The sequence below is a fragment of the Periplaneta americana genome, chromosome 9 (assembly GCF_040183065.1).
Source record: "Periplaneta americana isolate PAMFEO1 chromosome 9, P.americana_PAMFEO1_priV1, whole genome shotgun sequence".
In the NCBI taxonomy this organism is placed as follows: Eukaryota; Metazoa; Arthropoda; class Insecta; order Blattodea; family Blattidae; genus Periplaneta; species Periplaneta americana.
The window spans coordinates 58,622,936-58,637,332 of NC_091125.1; the positions used below are offsets into that span (position 1 = coordinate 58,622,936).

The 14,397-nt window shown below is 34.8% G+C and overlaps 1 protein-coding gene across 1 annotated transcript; it reads right to left on the minus strand.

Moving 5' to 3' along the window:
• Positions 1-349: 349 nt before the first annotated feature.
• Positions 350-13,717, minus strand: Trs31 (trafficking protein particle complex subunit 31). The gene is made up of 4 exons (XM_069834773.1): positions 13,409-13,717; positions 8,145-8,271; positions 4,191-4,373; positions 350-1,755 (listed from the first exon to the last, which is right to left on the minus strand). The coding sequence occupies exons 1-4, from the start codon at positions 13,570-13,572 to the stop codon at positions 1,657-1,659; spliced, it is 573 nt and encodes a 190-aa protein (XP_069690874.1). The 5' UTR covers positions 13,573-13,717; the 3' UTR covers positions 350-1,656.
• Between the last annotated feature and the right edge of the window lie 680 nt (positions 13,718-14,397).

Sequence of the window (14,397 nt, forward strand, 5' to 3'; positions counted from 1 at the left end):
TGTAGACCAATTTACCAACAGAGTCTTTGCCCAGGTGCACAATAGAAGGCTGGTCTAGGTACATTACACCCCCGAAGAGATGGCTATGGAGATTTGTTGGGATGCCACATGGAAACTGGAGCTTCCCGGAGAAAACCCATGTGTTACCTGGACCATGGGCTTTCCCAACACAAGTTACAAATCGGGGGTACACCAGGCATCGAACCTGGGTCCACAGGATTATAAGTTCAGCGCTCTAGCTGCGAGACCACCGTGGCAGCTTAATTAATATTAATATATTTGCTATCTGTAAGAATGTGAGTGAGACAGGAGGGTGGGAGAGAAAGGAAGCAAAATAAAGCAACAAATCTGGCATGTACCTATTTGTATTTAATTGGCTGCTACCTACTTGAGAAGGATTGTAACAGCAAATTAGTAAAAACTAATATGAGAGACTAAGACGAATTTCATAAGAATACAGAAATTTCTTTTCGTTATTTGATGAAGAAGTTAGTATGTCACATTCAGTTTCATGTATTAAATTTTCCATTGAACATATTGTAGTCAGCCTGGGTAACATAGTCGGTATAGCACTGGCCTTCTGTGCTCGAGGTTGCGGGTTCGATCCCAGCCAGGCATTTAAATGCGACAGGCTCATGTCAGTAGATTTACTGGCATGTAAAAGAACTCCTGCGAGACAAAATTCCAGCACACTGGCAATGCTGATATAACCACTGCAATTGCGAGAGTTGTTAAATAAACCATAATTAAAGTTTTTTTTTTTTTTTTAACATACGATACTGTACGATTTATATTTTAATATTATATTGTATAGCACATACTTTCTTTTGAATAAATCTAATGTAAAAAAGTTAACAGCCAATATTCCATGAATAGTAATTGTCTTTACGTTACAGTAAACATTTTTCTTCTATGACAATTATAAATCCCATGAAGCAATACATAGTTCTTCATATACGATATAAGTTAATAAAAAGAATTTTACCATATTCGAAAATAATTAAAAGAATTTATCACGGTCTTCCTGAATCGAAAATACAAAGTGTGAAAACTACTATGTACATGTCACTCGCTGTTTATTGGGTGCACTCACTACTATATTGGTCTGTCCTTTTTATACACCATCAAGTGGACCAGGCTTTCTAAAGCAGAAACCACTTCTTTGTCCATCTTCTACTTCGCTGCTAATGTGCAAACCTCGAACATTCCTGTGTCCACATTCCCAACACCCATTAAAAATTCACGCATATATCCAATGTCCATGTGTCCCCAGTCTAAAAGTTATCGAAACATTCATAATACTTTGTAATAACATTAATTTTTTCAGAAATTCTATATTTCACTGAATTTAAATATATATTAATATACGTTTAGAACTAGTAACACTCAGGTTTATATGACTTCTTAATGCAAGCAATTTTCTCCTACTTCAGAGATGAGAGGAGGAATCCATATCATATAACAATGAAAGTGACTTATCAACCAACGAACACCAATGCAAAAGAATTGGCATCTGATTTAAGTTAATATTTGTTACATTATATTTAAATTTATTTTCATTATAATAAGCTTCATTACTTTATCTACAAAATAAACATCAATACACTATACATACAATTTGATAATTTGTCGCAAGTAACTGTTTTATGTTTGTGATTATCTGTCTTCTAGTTGTTTGTCTCTTGCAATCACAGAATCTTCAAATTTGACCATGTATGTAGTTCCCTTATGCCAATGAGCAGTAACTTTAGCAGGCTGAAAATAAACATGAATATCAATGCATATAATAAGTAGAAAACAAAAAAAAAAACACACACACATATATATCATACCTAAACTGAAGTGTTTTTGTAATTCAACTTTAAATTAAATAAACAGTTGTTTAGACTGGGAAGTTTTGAAATGAAAACTATGTATATGTACTTCATCGGAAGTCTCGAGGACCAGATAGTATTGCTACAGAGATTCTTAAATTAGGTTCCGAGGCCATAATTCCATACTTAATGCGTATATTTCATGTTTCCATAAACAATGCAGCTATTCCATGTGACTGGAAATCAGCTATAGTGGTACCCATACATAAAGGTGGAAATAAATTAGATGTCGGAAACTACAGACCGATTAGCCTTACATCTGTCGTATGTAAAGTCTTGGAGCATTTGATATCGGATTATATTCGTCATGTTCTAAATGCGAAAGACTGGTTTTACAACCGCCAGCATGGTTTTAGGGAAGGCTTCTCATGTGATAGTCAAATTACGTCGCTGGTTCAGGATCTAGCTGAAGAGGTAGATAGAGGCGGAAGAATCGATGCAGTTGTGATTGATTTTTCGAAAGCATTTGATTTGGTGCCACATGACATATTAATAGATAAGTTAAGTAGGCTAGGAATAGATAAAAGAGTGGTGCTATGGATCCAAGAATTCTTAAAAGGTAGAACCCAGAGAGTTAGAGTAGGTCATGAAATATCGGAAATTGGAAATATAAGTTCAGGGGTGCCACAGGGCAGCGTTCTGGGTCCATTACTCTTTATAATATACGTAAATGACCTATGCCAGGATATTACATCAAATGTGAGGCTATTTGCAGACGACTGCATTATCTATAGAAAGATTAGAAATAATTCAGATGTAGATGCTATTCAAACAGACTTGAATAAAATTTATAACTGGGCGTTAAAGCATAGGATGAAAATAAATGGTTCTAAAAGTAAATCTATAACATTTTGTAAAACCCGAGAGGAAACTAGTCTTAATTACGAATTCAGTGGTGTTGTAATTCCGCAAGAACAATGTTGTAAATACCTAGGAGTGTATTTAAACTCCAAACTTTCTTGGGGAGAGCATGCTGATAATGTTACAGGCAAAGCATGGAGGGCACTTCACTTTATTATGAGAATCTTGAGAAAGGCTAGCCCCAAATCGAGGGAAATAGCATATCTAACGTTAGTGGAATACGGAACTACGTGTTGGGATCCCTATAGAATATATCAGATAAATTCCTTAGAAAGAATCCAGTATAGGGCAGCTAAATTTGTTAAAGGTAAAAGAGAAGATGGGAACGATACGATAAAAGAACTTAAATGGGAAACTTTGGAAAACAGACGTAGGAAAACTAGAATAACATCATTGTATAGAGCACATCTAGGTCAGAAAGCATGGGTAGATATAACGGCTCGGTTAGGAAAGCCATCGTACTATGGTAGGAACGATCATGATTTTAAAATCAAATGTAGGAAACAGAAAACGGATGTAGGTAAATTCTCATTTTTAAACAGAACTATAAATGATTGGAATGACCTACCTGCAGCGGTCTTTGAGGGCTGTCCTTCCTTAAGGAGATTCAAGAATAACTTAAAAAGTTGTGTATAAAGTGCAAATTAAAATTAAGGTGACATTCAACATTTAATTTTTTAAGGTGACATGTATTTATCTAGCCTGACGAGTTTACTTCCTTGGTTTGAATTGTAAATTATTTAAAAATAGCGTGTAAGAGGGCCGTAGACTAGAAATGTTTAGTTTAAATGTAGTTCTGTTTATAAGTATGCATAAGGATGCAATTATTTGACTTATTTGAACTGTTGTATCAGTGAAGCGAGGTGAGTCAGTGAAGTTATGGTTTTACAGTGCAGTGAACAGTTCCGATCAGTGATAATTTATAGCGGCAATGAAATGTGTTCTATAGTGTCAGTGAAATGTGTTACAGAGTGTCAGTGAAATGTGTGCTAAAGTGTCAGTGAAATGCGTCATAGTGCCACTACAGGGAATGAGATGAGAGTAAAGTGAAAGACTATTGAAACTTATGTAGGACCTATACATAATTATGTACGTTGTGTTGTAAAATTAGGTGTTTTATTTTATGTTTTATTATTATTGTGTTAAATTGTATTGTGTATAAAATTGTATATGTGTTGTAAATTGTATTATGTATTGTAAATTTTATTGTGTATTGTTTATCATTTTATTGTGTATTGTTAATATTGTATATACCACTGCCACCGGGTGCTTGCCCACTTGCAGTGTAAATAAATACATACATATAGATAGGGTTGCGAGGAAGGAAGAGAGATGGGAAGGAGAGAGGGGGAGAGGAAGAGAAAGAGGAAGAGCGAGAGAGAGAGACAGAGATGGAGGGAGAGAGAATGTGCTTGGTCGTATGAATGCAATATAAAATAATATTAAATTACTTACAAATCCACATCCATTAAGAACAGCTTCAATGATACCAGCTGTAAATACAGAACAGTTCAGACTTCCTTTATCCTTAGGTACAGAAATAAATTTATTCACGAGAGGTTCCTTCTCAATAATATAGTATGTTCTCTCATCATCATTTGCATGTTCTAGTTTGTCAGCTTCTCTTCCAAACAGGGACTGAAAAGAAAAATATCGCGGTTATATAGAAATAATGTTCATTATTATTATGACTCTACCAGCGTATTCTGAATCTCACCGGGTCCGGTGGCATCAATGACGTCATGTTGCAGCGAAATAAGGAATAAAACTGCTGGAAGGATCAATGGCTGTCATGGCGACTGTACAAGTTGTTGTCTGTGCTACGCTAGCAAAATTTTGCGAAATTTTCGTACTGCCATCTCGTTCAAAGAAAAGAGAGCATAAACAATTTATTTCTTGAACCGGTAGTAATAACTGGTCCGTTGACATGTTCGCTCATAAGCCATTAACATATTGTCTTTACGTTGTGTTCTTTACAAACAATACAGCAGAATTAAAGCAGAACACACCACCATGACAGAACAGTGCACGATGTTATTCGTCTGCTAATTCCCGCCCTATGCAAGAACCAATCAGATTCACTGATGGCGGCTGATGGAGACTGCCACCACCTCTGCAAGTTGATGGCACCGGTGCGACACCGGTGGAGCATCAATGACGTCATCAGTGGAATTCGGAACACCGTGATGCCATCGGATTGCTCACCGGTGAGATTCGGAATACGCTCTACATTACTCCTCCATGAAGTACAGTCAGCATATGCATAGACCACCAACAAATTAACAATAGTTTGAAAAGATATATAGAGTAAGGAAACGAAGTACAAGCAATCCAAACCTAGCCACACACATGCATGTAATGAAATATTCTGAATAATAAAAAAAAAACACATTATACTGTAATGGACTAGGATTGTGGAATATAATCTAATAACAATTGAAATGAAACAAAACAAAGTCAAATACCAAATTCAATGACGATAAATGGAAAATTCTAATCGTATCAAGAAGAAAACGACAATATAATTGACAAACGGATATTTATTTAAACAATAAGACATCAGAACAATAGGAAGAATTAAAATACCTAAAAATTTAGTTGGCTCCATTTTGATAACACATAAAATAAGTTACTGAAAAGTGTGCATTACTGATAATTAGGGAGCAGATTTTTATGTACTAATAGTTAAAAATGACATCAACTATAAATTGAGTACATCCACTCAGTTAGAACCATTTTGAGGCCTTGTTCACAACACTCTGAAATCTAACAGAGAAGAGTTGGGTCACAAAGACTGGAGAATGCATCTACTGAACTTTGCTTGCTATTTGTAAATAGCGATTGAGATTGTTCATTTGAACTTGCATTTGAAAAACATGCGCCATCTACTGAGCTCTAGTCAATAGTATGGAAAGTCGCGAACTTCGTCAATTATACAGTGAACACGGAGTTGCATTAATCGCTATAATTGGCTAATGCTTTCAAACCCAACAGTGTTATTTATATCAGAGAGGGGATTACTGTTTGCTAGTTTCTAACTATAACGAGTTGGAATACTAGCTTTTAGTACATAAAAATCCACTCTCTATGTGACAAATATGCTGGCAAAATCAGCAAGACTGAATTGTGGACTTGGACACCAAGTTCCAAAAGCTATCTATAAAGAAGCTATTTTACTAAATTTATCATATTGAATTTTTTAAGTTTTTGAATTCTAAATCACTAGATGATCATGCAGAGTTCAAGAGAAGATCAGCCACTGTCAAAAGAGAAATCCGCAAGATAAAACGAACTAGATGGCAAAAAAAAAGTACCAGTATTGGTGATATAGATTATGGCATATATGGAGCACAAATGAAAGCATATAAAATTTTAAGATAATTAACTCCAACTGAATGTGATACCCGAATTTGAATGGCTTATTTATTACCAAAATCTCTGAACACATGATGGAAATAATCTCAATTTATCCAGATTGAAATTGACTTAGATCCCATTAGAGAAGAAGAAGAACTTCTAACAGTTCTAAAAACATTTCAAAACACAAAAGATACAGGTATTGATGGTATAAACATAGAATTATTCAAGAATGCTCCAACAATTTTATGACTCGCTTTTCACAATTTTTTTTCTTTATGTCGAACCTCAAAAATTTTTATAGATACTTGTGTAGAAACTAGTGCTGTTGATAGATCAAAATATTTAATCAATTAACTATTTGAATTTAATCGATTAATCCATAGACTAATCGAGTTGAAAAAATGTTTTAATATACTGTAATACATAATTATTGTTAAATTTAACTTGTGTTCGGTGATAAGCTTAAGTATTAAATGTTATATATTTGTATATATATTGTATCATCATATTACAAAACAACTATTTTAATTACTTACTAACATATTTATTATGAGGCTTATAATTTATTGTGTCAATTTCTCAGGGAATTTTTGAGACAAACATAAATAACAAAAAGTATAAAAACTCAACTAGTTAATACTGCTTCATCTATGATTTTAAACATGTGAGTGCATTCACATGCTCCGAATTAAGTGCAGCTCTATGTTTAGTAACAATGTTTCCTGCATCACTAAACACGAAAAAACTTTTTTTCTGTCAAGCACTTCTCCACGATCATTTAATTTAAATCCAAATGTTTCACTGAGTTTACCTCTCAAATTCTCATATGACATAATGGAGTTTACACTTTTCACAAACCACAGAAAACTGATTTTTTTTTTCCTTTATCACAACCTTCATATACAAACTCAGTACAGAAACTCCAACTGCAAAACTACAGCGGTCGAAACGGAAGACTGGCACCTATTGTAATCGAATTACCAGATTTTAAAAAGAGAAGAAGGTAGTTCCGCTCTCACTTGCACATAGTGTAGACAAGACTATTTTAAAAGGGATGAGGGGAATGAATCCTGAAAAGTATGTACTTCATATGCTATAGTCCCGACACTGTTATTTCCGGCGTGACTCCGCCTCTTTGCTTATGTCTTAGAAAGTGAAGGCTCTATAAAGTCTAGGTAGGTAGTATCGTTCGCCATTTTTGTTCTCACGTTGCCGAGCTACCATACGAGGAATCTATTTGCCACACCGTTAAACATTATAATGTCGTAGCTCCTATGATAATAAATCAAACGCAATGTAATTCAGCAAATATTTGAGCGGAAAATAACGTCTTCGTGTGCTTTCTGTGAACGCCAACTAAAGAGCTAAAATGGCGGGCGATTATATTACGTATTTATCGAGCCTTAAGAAATGAATCAGCGAATCACAAGACGCAAACGTTTAAATGTAGCCGACCTGCAATGCGATCGGCTGCCGGAAATTAGAGCGACGGGACTATAGGAAGATGCGCTGACAAGGTGGAAGTTTTCTTGGAAAACCATAAAACCTAATAAGGATTTCGCATTGTGTTTCAACTTTCAATAGAGGTAGACTAGGTCAATGTCCTCATATTTCCATTTTTTTCTGAAGTGTTTGTGCAAAGATTTTCCCTACTCTATCTGGTTTACAGTTAGAAAATAACAGTACTCTTGTACTTTTAAGTAAGCAATGTCTGAGAGAGGAATATTGTCGGAATTTTTAGTATGAGTTTATATTACCAAAATAATAATTAATATCAACTACAATTGATTAATTTTAATCGACTCGATTATTCAATTAAATATTTTTTATTGATTATCTTACAACAGAAATTGATCGATTAATCGATTAAATCCCACAACACTAGTAGAAACATGAATTTAACACTTCTTCCAAGTATTAGAAGAATCCATCTGAAATTACAGAAGCTTTTTATACTGTATTCTGTGAGCTATACTTCAGAATCTGGACACAAATCTAAGTTTGAAAAAAAAAAAAACTAATAAATAGCTTACATTAATATCATCTTACCTTCCACAGTGTAGATTTGATGAAAAGGAGAATATTTAATAATTTTATTTCACGCTTGCAATTTCTCTCTCGAACAAATAGGATATCAATCACTTTTGCACCTACTTCTTGTCCCATATCAGCAAGTCTGGAACAATTCCAAATAAAGGATGCTGCTAAATCGCACAGACTTGCTCAAAAACACTTAATCGATAAAGTATAATTAAATCAGTTATTTTTGTACAATGAATTATAATTAAATCAGTTATTTTTGTACAATGGAATATGGCTCTTCAGTGCACATAGGTCTGTATGCTCATAAGTTTGTGAAGTTACTGTGGCAATATTTTTTCGTAATGTAACGGATTTCCGACAAACTGACATTCGTATATAGGCCTAATGGTAGATTTGATTCTATTCCGCAAAGTTAGATTATATCATTGAGTCTTTTGGTTAACAATCATGGAAGAGGTAGGATCCAAAGTGCATGGTTCATGCAACGGTTGTTAATGGATGGTTCTGCTTCTTCTCAGTATATTTTTCGATGTCCAATAATTTTATTAGTCAATGGGCACCAATTTTAATATTAGGTTTGTGAATTTGTAGCCAATTAAAAAAAAAAAGGTGGACTATTTTGGGATTTTCAAAGAGGCCGTTGTTGAATATTGAAAAACTGTGATCTTATTCTGTTAAGACATGGTGTACTGTCTGATAAATGTGTGCAAATTGTGGAACTATGGAATAAGCGAGTTTTAGTACAGGTCGAGTGTCAGTGACAGGTTAGGTTTGGGTTTTTTAGGCTTTTGGTATGCCTTTCAAGTATGTTTTTTGGTAGACAGGTAGATAGAAAGGGAGATTTTGTAAATTCGAGGATCAGTAACAGGTTAGGCTTGGTTTGTTCACGCTTTTAGTATCCTTTGCATATACGCTTTTTGTAGATAGGTACACAGATATACAAGTATAATTGGTGAAACTAGCGCACAGTTAGTTCTGATGATTTCAGAAGTGACCAGTACTGATAACATCACAAAACAAAATTCACAGCTTTTGCCCAGCACTTGAAAATCGTTCACAGATTCGTATATGCAAGGCTTAACAAAAGCCTAACATAATCTGTCACAGATTCGTATATGTAAGGCATAGCGTGAGTGTACACTAGCTTGAAACTTTCGTAATGTCCTCAAACTTATGTTGGTATGACTGAGGAAAGAGCTTTAAACACTTGAGGCCTTCTTAGGTATAATAGCCTACCAAATTATCTTACAAAAATATCTGCACATCTAAGAAAGCTCTTTACAAAATTTTAATCAAAAATTGCTTTTACAGTATGAACGAATTTATTGAAAATTGCCATAACTGAATAGAAAAAGAATGCCTTACATCAAAAATTTTACTTCATCTTTTCCAGATCCTGACTTCGAGAAGAGATGTTATCTCATGAAGGACGCATTTGTCGAAATTGACTCCAGACTGTTAAATGAAATGTGATTTATCTCGTGAAGTGTTACATCTGTTCTTGTGGTTGTTATTTGTTAATGCTGAAATTATTTATAATTAATGTTGAAATTTTTATGTTGCATTTTAGTTAATGTAACTTACTATGTTGTAATAAATTTCAATTAGACCATCTATGCTTATCTTATGTTACAATTATAAATTTGATTAATTTGTCACATTAACGTTTTCGGTACGTTGGTGTACCACCTTCAGATGTGTGTATATGATACTAATTAATAACCAAGCCAATAGGTGCATGTATCGTAGACTTAAATGATCTGTGTTTGTGTGCATAATATACTATATCCATGATGTATTATAATGATTACGTAAATAAATACCTTAAAACTCTTATATGCTATTAGCTGGTAAAACACTCTATTAAAATTAAATTGTTTAAAATCAATATTTAAAAACACTATTTAAAAAACACATTGGTCGTTGCTGTTATGTCGTGATATGTTGATATGTGTTATCATGATGATTTAATAGGGCAACAAGTTATTAAATTTCACTATGTTGTATCACTGTATTAGTTGCAATGTATATTGAATATAGTTTTAACCTTTAGAATTCTTGTATAATTGGTATTGTCACTTAATGTTCATTGTTGTGCACATGCTAATATTGAAGCACTTTTAAATGGAACGTTACATGGAGTACACCAATGTTAATAATTATGCGCGTAAATTAACTCAATCATCTTACATATTTAAATTACAGTTTTTTGAATTTGTTGTCAATCCCCGGATTCCAGTGAAGCCTTGCTTTCTGCAAACAATATAAATTAAGTTGTAAAATTTTTTATTAATGTTACTTGATGCACTATAAATGATGTGTAATGAACTTACATTCTAACTGCTTGACGTGGTGTGTTCTCGGTGACAGCTTGGCTTATACTGGGATACGGTTCATGCTCACATCGCTTTACCTAATGTACATCTCGTGGGACTGGAAGTGGAGTGAGGGGTGGGGCGACCTGTGTGGGGGCTGTTTGTGTTTGTTTTTTGTATGGAAGCAATTTAAATAAATTAAATAATGGGTTGTTGGTGTTTACTATTTGTTCGTTAAGGAGGGGGTATCCAGAGTTATAATCCCTGGCGATATAAAATTGTTCTGATCAGTTTCTGAATATGAATAAGTATAAAAGAGGAGAACTAAGGGAACGAATAAGTATAAAAGAGGAGAACTAAGGGAACTAACTCTTCGCTAGTTTAGCCGTATAATAACTGTGTTATCCATTTTTAGCTATTTCTGAAATTTGGAGTTTGTAATATTTTATGAGCCATTTTTCAGTAATTTTCATTTCTGAAAAACCATGAAACACCTATGACCATTTTTTAAAGAAAAAAAAAACAAAAAGTACCCGTCATGACAGGCCACAGTTTGCAAAATAACAAAATATGACGGGTTGGCAGTGCTGTCATGGGGGCCATACGGGATCATAAACCTCTAGTTTTTTAATGAATCGTATGGGGAAGACAAAATTCTGCCCATAAGGAGCCATATAGCATATGCATGCCTAATTTTTGTACATAGAGGTCTGTACTGATCTTAGATCTTTGTTTTTTTAATACTTACAACTTACAAATGGCTTTTAAGGAACCCGAAGGTTCATTGCCGCCCTCACATAACCCCGCCAGCGGTCCCTATCCTGTGCAAGATTAATCCAGTCTCTATCATCATACCCCACCTCCCTCAAATCCATTTTAATATTATCCTCCCATCTACGTCTCGGCCTCCCTAAAGGTCTTTTTCCTTCCGGTCTCCCAACTAACACTCTATATGCATTTCTGGATTCGCCCATACGTGCTACATGCCCTGCCCATCTCAAACGTCTGGATTTAATGTTCCTAATTATGTCAGGTGAAGAATACAATGCGTGCAGTTCTGTGTTGTGTAACTTTCTCCATTCTCCTGTAACTTCATCCCGCTTAGCCCCAAATATTTTCCTTAGCACCTTATTCTCAAACACCCTGAACCTATGTTCCTCTCTCAGAGTGAGAGTCCAAGTTTCACAACCATACAGAACAACCGGTAATATAACTGTTTTATAAATTCTAACTTTCAGATTTTTCGACAGCAGACTGGATAATAAGAGCTTCTCAACCGAATAATAACACGCATTTCCCATATTTATTCTGAGTTTAATTTCCTCCCGAGTGTCATTTATATTTGTTACTGTTGCTCCAAGATATTTGAATTTTTCCACCTCTTCGAAGGATAAATCTCCAATTTTTATATTTCCATTTCGTACAATATTCTGGTCACGAGACATAATCATATACTTTGTCTTTTCGGGATTTACTTCCAAACCGATCGCTCTACTTGCTTCAAGTAAAATTTCCGTGTTTTCTCTAATCGTTTGTGTATTTTCTCCTAACATATTCACGTCATCCGCATAGACAAGAAGCTGATGTAACCCGTTCAATTCCAAACCCTGCCTGTTATCCTGAACTTTCCTAATGGCATATTCTAGAGCGAAGTTAAAAAGTAAAGGTGATAGTGCATCTCCCTGCTTTAGCCCGCAGTGAATTGGAAAAGCATCAGATAGAAACTGACCTATACGGACTCTGCTGTATGTTTCACTGAGACACATTTTAATTAATCGAACTAGTTTCTTGGGAATACCAAATTCAATAAGAATATTATATAATACTTCCCTCTTAACCGAGTCATAAGCCTTTTTGAAATCTATGAATAACTGATGTACTGTACCCTTATACTCCCATTTTTTCTCCATTATCTGTCGAATACAAAAAATCTGATCAATAGTCGATCTATTACGCCGAAAACCGCACTGATGATCCCCAATAATTTCATCTACGTACATATTCTTTAATTTCCATAAACATAAATGATCTACTTATCAGCGCTGGAATCCAGAAAGATATAGGCCTAGGCTATGAAAGAATGACTGAAAAACACCGAAGTGCTGCAGATACATACGTACTTCAGTATTCATCAAGACAAGTGTGCTTCTACTATAGAAGGTTGACAGGCTCTTCTTTAAATTAAGTTTATTTCACAATTTCATTAAATTGTGTGGATGGTGGATAAATTGATGGATGATTCCAAAGGAGAAAAATAAGGGGTAGAGTATGGCCAAGAAAAAAATTACTATGACATCGCTTGGGTTGGATATGTAAGACTGTTATATATTGAGGATGTAGGCTAACAGGATTTGTAACATAAGAAAATAAGTGACTCACAATACAGCTACAAATAACCTTAAATTGTCCATAGGTTGTAAAACCTGTTACTTATAGCAAAACAAATAATACATTATGTAAATAACAATTTTGCCAATCATCTTATGACAGCTTCGTAAAAAATGGCAGAATGACTTTTTGTTGTAATTTTAAAGAAAACATTCACATCTGTACGCAACCTGGATAAGTTTCTATAAATTTTGGGAAAATTTCAGTATACGGATTCCTCACTGACAAATAATTATACTGTATCTCGAAATACTAAAAAGAGCAGATTTGTCTGCATTTGTCGAATGCGCATCACCGTGCTTACGAAAAGGCACTTTTCAGTGCCAATAATTTATTTTGTGTGCATAAGGTTGGAATTTTGAAGAGGGAAAGGAAGGAATCCATGTTCTGAAATTTATTCTAAATTTTCCTCGTTCTCCGCCCCCTCAAAGTTACAAACGTGAAAATAAGAGGGTTTTCACGGAGGCTATTCACACTGTATCTTAGATTAGGGTAGTGCTTATCTAGCTAACGACTAATACAATACGTGTTTCCTATTTTTTTTATATACTTTATAGAGAAACTTACTTATTTTGTAATTCCGGAACCGTATACACACGATTCTGACAATACTGTACTAGTTCCGAAAACAGTAGTGCGAAGCAACTCAGGTTAACCTCACCTCTACCCCTGCTCAAAGATTTGTCTAATATACTCGCCCTGGGACGAACCGATGATATTGTTATACTCATTGTGTACAGATCAGAACGTACGTGCAGTTAGATTATACACTCTATAATGTTTAAAGCACAAGCATAATCATACATTACATTCTAGTTTGATACGAGTACGATCACAATAAAGTATCCCACCGAACAGTATTGCCAACTCGATTCTTGAAAATCTGCTACAGTGCAGAATTCGCGAAATTTATACATTACAATGTAAAACACTGATATTAACATTGTAAAAGATACTTTTGCCGTTATGTGGCTTAAAAACTGCTAAATACCATATTGATAAATTGTATCCACTAAACAAACAAGGAATTACACCAGATCTAGCGGAAAAATAGCTGAATAGGCAACACTGTAACCAAGTTAGGGACATCATATCCCACCAACTTTTGAAGAATAAAATTTCCAGGTTTCACTAACTTCCTCAATATCGAATTCGAAACGGGCAAAAATATAGAAACTTGTCTAGACAGACACTTCGCATTCTTCTGTGGAATCAGTGGCGAAGTGCAGGTTGAACGTAGGGTATGCAGTAAGGCAGAGACATAATATTTATATTTAAAAGTGAATCTGGAAGAACATGATATTACTATTTTTACCCTAGATATAGATTACCTGGCATTCACCTTACGGTTGGGGAAAACCTCGGAAAAACCCAAACAGGTAATCAGCCCAAGAGGGGATCGAACCCGAGCCCGAGCGCAACTTCAGACCGGCAGGCAAGTACAGTCGTACGAAAGTTTCTTTCATTTCGAAATTCTGGACAAGGCATAACATCTCACTCATACACTTTCTGCCCTAGTTTTCCTTGCATTCGCAGTCTTATGGTAGGGGTAAATC

Excerpts from the sequence above, each read along its gene's own strand:
- Trs31 (XM_069834773.1), bottom strand. The coding sequence starts at position 13,572 with ATGAGTATAACAATATCATCGGTTCGTCCCAGGGCGAGTATATTAGAC. Across the intron at positions 4,374-8,144 it reads TCAAATCTACACTGTGGAAG|TCCCTGTTTGGAAGAGAAGC; the intron begins GTAAGATGATAT and ends TTTTCTTTTCAG. Across the intron at positions 1,756-4,190 it reads TTCTTAATGGATGTGGATTT|CCTGCTAAAGTTACTGCTCA; the intron begins GTAAGTAATTTA and ends GTTTATTTTCAG.